The 11,933-nt window shown below is 39.7% G+C and overlaps 1 protein-coding gene and 2 pseudogenes across 1 annotated transcript; 2 read left to right on the top strand and 1 right to left on the bottom strand.

Annotated features, from left to right (window-relative positions):
• Window positions 1-177: 177 nt before the first annotated feature.
• Window positions 178-2,505, bottom strand: LOC113161365 (annotated as a pseudogene).
• Window positions 2,506-3,375: 870 nt separating this feature from the next.
• Window positions 3,376-7,842, top strand: LOC113162387 (annotated as a pseudogene).
• Window positions 7,843-9,437: 1,595 nt separating this feature from the next.
• Window positions 9,438-11,341, top strand: LOC113162388 (lysozyme g-like). The gene is made up of 5 exons (XM_026360479.1): window positions 9,438-9,963; window positions 10,308-10,385; window positions 10,477-10,673; window positions 10,879-11,029; window positions 11,099-11,341. The coding sequence occupies exons 1-5, from the start codon at window positions 9,960-9,962 to the stop codon at window positions 11,230-11,232; spliced, it is 564 nt and encodes a 187-aa protein (XP_026216264.1). The 5' UTR covers window positions 9,438-9,959; the 3' UTR covers window positions 11,233-11,341.
• Window positions 11,342-11,933: the final 592 nt, after the last annotated feature.

Genomic DNA, 11,933 nt, shown 5'->3' with positions numbered 1-11,933 from the left:
CCTACAGGACACACACACTAGAAGAAGAAAGGTGAAGTGTGAGTGACTTACCTTCACTCCTTACTTTCTCAACACCTAATTTTCCAATTGCAGCATCAATGTGGTGAAACATCCACAATTTCTTAACTTAAATACTCTTATTTGCAGAGTTCAACACAGCCATCTTTGCCCAAAAACCTCTCTTTATACATTTATTTAAATTTTCCCAGAGAACAAATACTTGTCAAAGACTTGCACACTCGCACGTTATACAAGTAAAGCTTCCCACCTCTTAAATACACAACTGTGAGACTGCGTTACAGCGCTGTGTTGGTCTCACAATACAAACATGTACAGACAGTTTAAGAAGGATACAGCTAATTTCACATCATGTCTGTCATGACAGATTACAGTGATAAGTTCTCTGACCAACATTGTAATTTGAGGAAATCAAAGAATTTCAAACAGCAGTTTGCTTTGGAAATCGTTGGTGTCAGTCTAACATGAAGAACCATATGCAGTGCTATGTTAGGATTATCTGTTTTAGATAAATAAGCAGACATTTGTTGATGCTTTTTGTCTATGATAATAAACAAAATATCTTCAGGTTCTGCACTGCTGAACAGACAAACACGATTGCTTGATTAAGGAAGTACATGGAGACATCTTGTAACTGAACTATTAACTCATAATAACAAGATAAGACAATGAATGGTGCAGGATTATCAGCAGTTCTTTTTTTTATACACCTGATTACTGCGATACTGAAGAAATCTTCAGTTTGTGAATTCCATTCACTTCTTTACTTCACGTGAAAAACATTTCTCGGCACATTAATCAATGATGTCAGGAATTTTACTTGCAGTGCAATCCTCTTTTGCTCCATTGACTCTGTGATTTTATCTTTCAGTCTGCAGCAGTCTCACAGGCAATCCAGCGATCAATCAATGTCATACCTCCACCCACACACATCCTCTCCACCTCTCCTCTATCTGCTTTCTAGTGCTTTGTCTCTGGCGATCACCGCCTCATCAAACTTGATCATAAGCGTGGTGCCTTTGTGCCAGTGGACTGTGACCTTGGCAGGGAAGCCACTCTGGGTGAGGATGGCCTCTACAATTGCCTCCTGTGAAGGCTGCGCAGTTCAAGGTGCTGTTCTCCTTAGGGACAGAGATATATGTGTTGACGAGGGAATCTTTTTCTATGATGTAGAAGGTCTTGTCGTCGTCGTTGGCCTGCTCCAGCTTGTCTGCCTCCTTGCCAAACAAAGCCCTCCACACAGATACCTGTGGAATACAAAACAAACAACTGAAGCATATACAGTAGGTGGAGCGTCACAATAGGATTACACCAACTATTACTACACTGACTGTAATAATCAGATCAGGTGTGGGAAATGCAGACTTAAAATACATATCATGATATTTTACAACAGTTTTGCAGTAACAATATAAATATTACACAATCCATGGAAAAGAAGCCTGACCAGCATGAAATACTAATAATTTTATTATTCTCCTGAAAACCTCCTTTTAAATGTTTGAAATCGGATCATGCCTCTGCCTCTGTCACTTAATTTCAGCGTTTATTTCCTAGTATCGTTGGTTGGTTACCCTTCTGAATTAAAGAATTAGTTCTGATAATGACATCTGCCGTGATCTTTTCCCAATGTTAGTGGCGCTTGTGTTTGAGGTGGTAGAACAAACGTGTGCTTCCACTCCTTATTTGTACAGTTTCCAACATAATTTGCAAATCACATTTATTTGATTCACATCTGATTTCTTAGCAAATTATTAATAAAGCACAGATGAAACTCCTTTTATTCCAAAATGATCATGAGAGTACATACAAGTGCAAACAAATTGGGTGAGGTCGTCAATAAAAGTGAAGTTTGATGATAAATTGTTTGAAAGTAGAGAATAAACACATATAATGAATAATTAAAAAACAGATGGATAAAATAATGTGAAATAAATGATTAAGCATTTATGCGAGGTTATTTATACAACCACATCAATCCCATTATTCTACTGTATCTCATCATGACCTACATTGTCTTATACATTATCACATTAACTGTAACACAGCAATTTCACTTAAAGAATAAAAGCTCAATAAAGTTGGAGAAGAGGCATTGATGAACAGGAGTGAGAAAAGTATGTATATCTTATATAACATTTCCTGCATATTCCAACAAGAACCTGTTGCATCTCACAGTATGACATAGAGCTCTGGGTCTGATGGTGATTTTACTACCATGACATGTGTTGTGATGGTTCTCTACAGTCAGTGTTCTCTCTAAGCACCAGCACGTCCAGCAGCCTGCCTCCTATGCGCTGACCCAGCTCCGCCAGACGAGCCTGCAGCTCCGACACCGAGTACACCCGGCTCTGGCAATACTGCACCACCTCCGAGAACAGCAGGGCGAAGGCACTCACACTCACCTCGGTGTTAGGTCGACTCAGAGGCCGCTCCAACCGACCTGCCTCTGGTGAAACGAGTCTCCATCGTGAAGAAACGAACAGCTGAGAGAGAAACAGAGGAGACATTAGAGGCTGCAAACATCACATCAGGCCAACATGCTGCTACTAACCAGAGCACATTACTGCAGCCATGTTTGGAAAAATCAAATAACATCTGAAATAAGATGTTCGTGAGGATTCGTTTTCTAGCTTCCACAAAAACACTTAATCTCTTACTAAACCTGCTTTTGTTGTCTTTTATTTCCGGTTCCGTAAACGTCACCGTGTCACATGACACTTCTGTGATCTGTGATATGTTAAAATTATAATTTGACTAAAAAAATTAAATGTAGAAGGTCAGAACTGTGATATAATAGATATAACGATATAATAATAATATAAAAGTAAATAGTTAGTCCCCAGGCTATGTCACAGCTATAGTTACACTTACTAAATTATGAGATTTAAAATCAAATTTCTGATATTATAATATATTATATTATAATTCTGGCTTAAGAAGTATGGTTCAACCTTTGACATAATGCTGACATGCACATCAGAAATAAAAAAAAAAAAGAAGATGAAAAGTAATGCTAAACAACATAATACAAGTTAATTTGATTTTTATAACACATGTTAACAGTGTTCACTCATTTCTCTTTTTTCTCTGTCACTGTGTTTTCAGACACTGGTGAATACACTACAGATGCACACATAAAATTAAACATTAACCAGAAATCTGTACCTCTTGCTTCACTTGTTTTTATTGAAGTTTACACTATACAAAAATGTACATGCACACAAACCTATGAGGAAGGTTCATTTACTTTAGTTTAAATAAACCTTCTTTTAGGGCCCAGACATTTTGCTGAAGCACACATTAAAACACACTACGCTAAATCAATATTTGGACCCATCAGTGTACAAAGAGTACTCTCCTCTGTTAGGACACTACACTGCAGTCATACACGTACACCTACACAAAACAGAGTTTCAGAGAGCTCCTGTGTTACTGAGTTTACAGTTTTGGAAATTCTGCACATTGAGGATTATTGATTTCTTCATACTGTTTGTTCATTTGACTGTAGTTCTTTGGTTTAACAAACTGAACCATTTGTTGGAACCAACAACCAAGCGTTTCAGCATGACTTTATTCAGATTGTCGTGTCTTGTTGTGGCTTTATTTAACTTCTGGGTGGTCTACAGCAGGCCAACAGGTAAGCTCAGTTATTTAGGATATTTAAACACTGTGTTATCTTGAGCTAAATTCTTCACATGGTTACATAGTTTTTTTAATGGTATGCTGAAATGGATTTTTTCTTGGCTACCAGCCATGTTGTGACTAGAGAGTTATCTCAAATCTTTATTTGCAAAAGGGCAAATTCACCCATCATGCACCCGTTACATGTACATTTATGGCGATTTGTACAGAAAATACATCAGATCAGAAAAAAATTTAGTTTGATTTGTGTGTTTCATCCGTTCAGATACTCCTTCATTAAACACCAGTGGCATGTCTGCAGTTATATTCCGTCTCAGTACGTCTGCCATGCAGTCACTGTGGGTTCTTATGGGTTAAGAGACTATATAAAAATTACTGGGAGGTGAAAGTAGAGATGCAGGTTGGATTCGTAGATGGGTTTGATATTTTTGGGACATCTTATTGTTTTCAAGTGACAAAATCCCCAAGCAGCCACATGAATTATGACAATTGTCCCGCTGAAACAAAGCTGGAATCAGGTTACATTGTTATCAGGTGGAAAGAATCATGTAGGGAGGAAGCGATGGTGGATATATATAAGCAGCTGGTTAGTGTAGTGGTAACAAATGGGGTTCAAATCCCATGGCCTACCACCAGCAGGGGTAGGCCATGGGACCTCCTCATGATCACACTGCCTATCATTGTACCCTACTTGTAGGTCGCTTTGGATAAAAGCATCTACTAAATGTAAAAATCTAAAATATTGACCCCCCCCAGCAGCAATGAAGCACTTTGTTGGCCTGGTGGCCGTACTGTATTCCTGCAACTTATTATTACCTATTATTTTGAGATAATAGAAAGGCAGTGTTGCAGTTTATTAAAGGAAACAAGAAGACCTAAAAGAAACACTGAGGATTTGTGTTAATAAAATCAAAGCATACATTTCAGCTCCCTTCCCACTCCAATAGTTTGTAGTCCCCTAACTTAGCTGTGATTTGAACATGACTATCAATTCATCTGTGTCATTAACTGTGGCATTTAAAATGCCAGTTTCATTCAGGTCTTTGAATTCAAGCCAAACTTTTTTTTCAAATAGAATAAACATTCACTCATGACTGTGCAACCTTGTTCTACCTTCATTTCCTTTTTCTTAATGTGGTTGTTACCAGCTGTCCACCTGCGAAACATGGACAGCTTCATCCACGCTGTAAAACAGATTGAAGTCTCCAACCCCGGTCTGTCCCCTCTTGTCCTGGTCAGGGCCCTGCGAAGTACTGCTGGCCACGATGACTTAATGACCATCCACTTCTTGGGCGCGTCATATAATCTCACTGATGCTGAGAATCTAACGATGGCCATTCTCAACGCCTCATCATTCAGCTTTTTTGACAAGGCCATCCACCACATTGTGACAGAACACGGAGAGGAACGAGGGGTGGTGCTTGCTCCAGATGGCACCACGGTAGCTCTTGCACCTTTACTGCTAGGAGTCGAATCAGGACTGAGAGCCAAAATGGATGGGACACCAGCTGTTAGGATCTTCCCTCTCACCTTAGGCAGGACACTGGGTCTGTCCTTCCTCAGCCTCCAGGACTTCCCACCGTCTCATCGCCTGGGGCCTAATGGGTGCTGGGACAGCGTTGACCACCCTAAGATGTTCAAGCTGTCTCAGGCTGCCACTCTGGCCACTGATGCTGTTATTAATGGGGGCATGGATGGAGTCATACTGGGCATGGGCCTCAGCAACTTGCCTGCATCTGAACAGCCACAGGCCCTCAGTGAGATTTTAAAAGGATACTACAATTTCAGTCTAGATGCGGAGCAGGGTCTTGATGCAGTGACTAGTCACATTAGCCCAAGGAGAAGGGAGATCTCTAGGTCCATTCTCGAGCCACTTGATCTTTACAGCCAGGTGATGGAGACACTCGCCTTGGTCTGGAAGTTGGAGAATACCGAGTGGATCGCTCTGGACACTGGAGTCAGGACCTCGGTGAAGGATGGTATAAAGGCATTCGTGCACAGGTACTGGGGTGAGTTAAAACATTTTAATGAAATTATGACAGATACTTAAAGTAATGATGTAAGAAACTTTTAGTAACAATAATAACAATTAATAATCAATGTCTTATCCGGGAACACTTTGACATGTGGCAAGGAATCAGGGTTAAACTGGGAGTTGAACAAACAACCTTTAAAACGACTTGGAACATGTGACATTTTGATATAGTGACTGTGTGATAAGACATTTAAATTAGAGATTACTCTTTCAACAGCAGGTATTATAGGCACTTATTAAGTATACTCTTCATATCCAAATGAACAAAACTAACAGCAGCCAAAGTAAGAGACTGACAAATCCAGGAAAGATTAAGAAAGCATAAAAAAGGGATTGAAACTGACCAGCAGAACATAAAACTGGGAGCAGGCAAATTATGGCTAGATAAGAGTCATAAATGAACAAATCAACAAAAGGGAAGGAGTTGAGGACATCTGGAGGCTAGACAGGGAACTGTCAGCAGGTGGAGGAACAGACTGAATGACAGATGAATCAGCTGGTGTTCTCCTTTTATCTTACATCAACAGTAGTTCTTGATAAAGCTCCTTAAAATTACTTCACACCACACTGAGGAACTGATACCAAACTGTACTGACACACAAGAGAGATGTTTAACCAGAAGGTCGTTAAAAAAGGTTCTCAGAGAGTGTTTAAATATTCTTCAAAGCTGTTCCAAGATTAATCAGTACTAAAAATAGTTACTCCAAAGATTCTTATTTCAGCAGGTGGCCTGTTTGTTGCAGGCAGTTTCCCCACAAGTTGTGCTGGGAATATAAAGATGTGCTGCATGTATGACCTAAACCTTTGGAGGTGTATTATCAGTTTCCTCATCCTCTGTCCTCTTCTCCTCAGACTGCCCTCAAGTCATTCCTCGCTGTCAGTGGGGGGCAAAGGCCTACAGGGGTACACCTATCCCACTGTCTCTACCCCTACAATACCTGTATGTCCATCACACGTATGAGCCATCCTCACCCTGTGTATCATTCCCAAAGTGCTCTCGCGACATGAGAGCTATGCAGCGTTATCCACCAGGAAGACCGTGGCTGGAGTGACATAGGATACAGGTAAGCAGCTTTTTAAACGTATGGAAAAATATTTCTTGATAGGAGTCTCATGCCACTGTATTAGGACTGGAGGTTATTATCTTAGTTTAGCATAAAGACAAGGGACACAAATATTTTTTTCCATTTGCACACAAACAAAAGTGTAAATATGACAAACTGCAAGTTTCCATTAATGTTGAACAGAAAGAGAAAGAGAAAAACATCTTTTAGGACATAAATATCATGATATAGTAGCCTATACATAATGGTTTGATACTTAAATGAATGGTTTGATAGATTCAAGTTACCACTTTCCTACTGCTTCCAGTCTTTACTCTGGACTAAACTTTGTATATTGTTCTTCTATGCTTCTATAGAGCTGTCTTCATAATTAAAACACAAGAAAGCAAGTTTATTACCGAAAATGTGAAAGTTTTACTTAGAATAGAAACAATTCTTATTCTGTGAATGCTAGCAGGAGTATCTGTAATCAGTGCAGCTGATTAATTGTCATCTATGCATCTATCTGTGAATAATGAACATCTTGCACTGTTTTGTGTATTAACACCACCTCACCATTTCCTGGCTAAATGGGTCTGTTACTGTCCATAGCATAATACTATTAATCCCTTGCTGTGCTACCTTTGTGCCCTCAGCTTTGTGGTCGGCTCTGACGGCTACGTCTATGAAGGCAGAGGTTGGCACCAGCTGGGCAGACACACCAGAGGCCACAACCACTTGGGGTTTGGGGTGTCGATTATTGGTAACTACACTGCCACCCTGCCATCTCGCCATGCCACGGAACTCTTGCGCCATCATCTGGCCCGATGTGCAGTAGATGGTGGCGCACTGGCAGCCAACTTCACCATCCACGGCCACAGGCAGGTGGTAAACTACACGGCCTGCCCTGGGGACGCCTTCTTTTCAGAAATAAGGAGCTGGGAGCACTTCAGGGAATGACGGGGCTCCCGTATTTAAAACATCATAAACAGCTCTTTACAGTATGATAACCGACTGCATTGTTTATTTTTAACTGGGTGAAATAGTTTATGTGTTAATCCAGTTAATCTTCTCCATGTGAATAAAATCCACCACAATTCACTATTGCTTTAAGTGATGGGCAACCAAATCTATAAGTAAAGTAAATAAACAAAACTTCAAGTGTTACAGATGAAGACAAACAAACCAAAAAGCACCTTTAACTAAGTCAGTCCAATAATCATAGATTTTATCTTAGGATTTTAAAGGGAACCAACAAATACTGAAGAATAACGAAACTGGACAAAGTGATTGTTTCTAATATGTACGTCTCGTTCATTTATCTCTCCCACCACCATGACTCATTGCCAGCCACATCTGACACAACAGAAACACATCAATAAAAGAGGTGACGTTTTAATTTCTGTGTTCCACGCAAACAGTGATCGATTTCTGTGCCTCCATCACTTGCTACAGGCACTTTAGTGGCTGTTGCTGTGAACTGTTAAGTAGAATCAATGCAGCTAATTAGAAAAGTGCCATCAACCAGAGGCAAATATACATGCTGCTAGAAACGTGGCTGGATGTAGTGTCGGAGTGTGACGCTACACACAGTGCTGTCCTCGGTCAGGTCATCAGGTCAAACAACAATATAAATATAACATCTAAAAGCATTAAACTCCATGTAAGTGGGGTTTAAGTAGCTACAGGAGCATTTCAGTGTGTACACACAAAAAGGAAAGATAGCAAACAAATCAAAGCACTCTAAATCAATAGGAACCCATGTACATAAAACCCCAAGATAAGATTCACGTGCACCAATAGATTTCAAAAAAAAAAAAATCTCCAGTAATCTCTTTCTCAAGAGATAAAGGTAGTAACGTACTAATCATTATTTTCATTAGAGACATTCATTATTATTCACATCACTGTGTGATCTGTGAAGTATCACTAAACCTTTATCACCTTCAACTTTGAATTCTTATGTCAGATATGTAGCGTCTGTTCAAGAGGCCTTCAGTTGTTCTGGCCTATTCTAGGCTATTTCTTTTAAAAGGAGCAGTGGTAGTAGTTTGAGATGTAGCATCATGACGACCCTGCTGAGTTGGTTTTTGTGGGCCCATATGAGCCAGAAAGTTCAGGGCTGTTTTTCCCTCTCAGTCCAGTTTCCTGGCTTGCAGGTTTGGATTGTTGGTCTAGAACAGACTCACTGACGATAGCAGAATGAATTCAGAGGTGTACAGAAACATGTTGTCTGCCAATTTACGTAGAAATCTGTCGAACTAACTGGGAGGGGCTTTATTGTGCGACAAGACTATGACCTAAAACACACTGCCAACTCAACATAGGACTTCATCAGAGGGAAAAAGTGGAAAGTCTTATATTGACAAAGTCAATCAGATGATTTAAACTAGCAGAACATACATTTCACTGCTGAAGAGACGATTGGAAGAAGGGAAACAAAACATCTGGTGATGCAAGTCAGTGACAGGCTTAATACAGATGTTGTAAAGAGGGATTTGAAAGCAAATATTAAGTTGTTGTAACACCAATTTACTTCAAAACCATTTTTAAATCCAATATTGATTAATCCAATATTAAAGGTGCTATATTCTACATTTTTTGAATGTATCTACATGTAAATACTGTTAAAATGTGAACTTCCATCTCCGGTTTTGTTATTCTAATGCTTTGGACTGGATCAGTTCATTCACATTCTTGTTTGTGGATACATTAATGTAACCTAACCTTATATTTTATGCTGATGATTTCCTCATAAGCACTAAAGAAGCAATAGAATAAAGGGAGAATATCAATTTACACCTATTTAACAGCTACTACTGGATTCAGGATAAGAATCAGACAAACAGACAGTGTTTTTTTTTTTGCCTGGGCTACATCATTAAACATGCTCTCTGTAAGCTCTTTTTACTTCTCTGTCAGGTTTATAGCCGGTCAAATTAGACTGCTGATGGAGCAGCTGCAGTTTTTCTGACACAGATAGTCAATAGTGACGTCAATCTGTTTTTAATCAGCTGCTCGCCTCTCATTTTCTTCTCTGATGCCCTGCACATAAATGATCCCTGCTGGTGAAAAACAGAAGCCAGTACAAGGAAGTCACAGTGAAACTGAAAGTGAAAATATTTCAAGCACCCCCACCCTGCTTTGTTACACCGAAAAGACTACAAAGCAGTGCAGTCTAGCTGTGATCACATTCCAGGTTAAGAAAAAACAGGGAAATGGGTGAGTGTCTGTGTTTTTCTGTAGATTGACCTTTGATTTTTAACTGTGTCTTTGATTTTCAGCTCTGAGCATTGTGATTGATCTAAAATCAAACAGGACTTTCCAGATGGAGAAACCTACAAAGAGCAACAGTGCAATTCGTCACGTGAAACCTTCTTAAGCTACCAAAAGCCTCTGTCTCTTTTTTTAACCATTTTATGTGTATTTTGTAGCCTCTGTTATGTCATGGATGCCGTTGGCTTTTGTTTTTAAGGATGTGTTGGATTTGTTTCATGCTTTATGTTTATATTGATCTGCAATGTTTGAAATGATGCAAATTAATCCTATGAAGATATGTTTTGTAGGTTACGGAGACATCACGAAGGTGGAAACTACTGGAGCTTCACAGAGAACAGCTCAGCAGGACAAGCTGGGATACTCAGGTAAACACTGCAGTAGAGAAACACAAGAGAACAGAGATAATATTATATTTTATCTATAACTACAACTACAAATTTTGTGATTTATTAACAGGTGTGCCAGCATCACATGCCATGGCAAAAACAGATGCAGGCAGAATGTCGAAGTACAAATCTAAAATCAACACAGTGGGACATAAATATGGAATTGAACCAGCGCTCATTGCTGCCATCATATCCAGAGAGTCCAGGGCTGGAAATGTACTTAAAGATGGCTGGGGAGACTCGGGCAACGCCTGGGGTCTGATGCAGGTAATAACAAATACTTAATACTTTTAAAAATAGTGCAGAGAAACAGGAAGCACAAGGGGAGAGATGGGGCATGACGTGGTCCCCATCTGGACTCAAACTGAGGAAGGTCTGTTTATGTGCCATGCACCTTATCCATTCAGCTGTCAGGAAACTCCACTCACTATACAAGAACACCAACTTAATTACCATCCCTCCATCTCTGTAGGTGGATGTTAATCCACACGGAGGCGGACACACTGCGCGGGGCGCATGGGACAGTGAGGAGCATCTCTGTCAGGGCACAGAGATCTTGGTCCATTTTATTGGAAGGATTGGCAAAAAATTTCCTAGTTGGACCAGCGAGCAGCAGCTGAAAGGTTTGTTTTCCTGAATTAGTGGACTCACACTTTGTTTTGCTAGTTTCTGACATGTGTTTGTCTCTGCAGGAGGGATAGCCGCCTACAACAAGGGGGATGGAAACGTCCATTCCTATGACAGTGTGGACGCCCGCACAACAGGTGGAGACTACTCCAATGATGTTGTTGCCAGAGCTCAGTGGTACAAAAATAACGGTTATTAAAGGCTGAAGCTGTGCACTACAAACATCTTTAAAACATCCTTATCATAAATACGAAATCTGTGTAATGTGTTTATTGACTAAAATAATAAAAATGTAACGCCAACCAAAACCAGACTTGGTTTCTGTGTTTCATTAACTTAGGATACTCTAATGGACCCAAACACAAGAATTACACATTTTACTTTCTTCAATGAATAAACGCAGCAGTTCAAGTACTGTCACCAGCTAAAATAATCAGCTTTTTTTGCTAAACAAGATGGGTTTTTAAAAGAGAAGCGGACAGAGACTAAAAAAACCCACAAAATCACTGCAAAGGAAATACACAACTTTCCCAATCGATCCGTGACCACAGTCAAACACCACACACCACTGTGTGTCACCAGGAAGCTTTAAAGAGATGAGAACCAGAGTTAATGGTATTAACTTATAATATTTTAAAAAAGTGGAATATAATCTAAAAATAAAGCTTGAGCAGTATTTTAATTTGAAAAGACGACACACAAACCCATGATTGTTTGGTTTGTGGATCCTCTTTAAAAAGTCCCCAAAATAGTCTCGGTTCCAGGATTTTCATCTTTCACTTGATGTGGGGAAGTTGTTTTTCTCAGCTTCCCTAAATTACTACTGTTATATTGTCGGGAAATTGTGTCAAACCAAAGTTTTCACTAATCTTAGTTTGTAAACAACAGTATGGCAGAGAA

This window comes from Anabas testudineus, chromosome 1 (assembly GCF_900324465.2).
Source record: "Anabas testudineus chromosome 1, fAnaTes1.2, whole genome shotgun sequence".
Taxonomy (NCBI): Eukaryota; Metazoa; Chordata; class Actinopteri; order Anabantiformes; family Anabantidae; genus Anabas; species Anabas testudineus.
The sequence above is the reverse complement of the archived record's forward strand: the minus strand, read 5'-3'. Positions and strand labels throughout refer to the sequence as shown.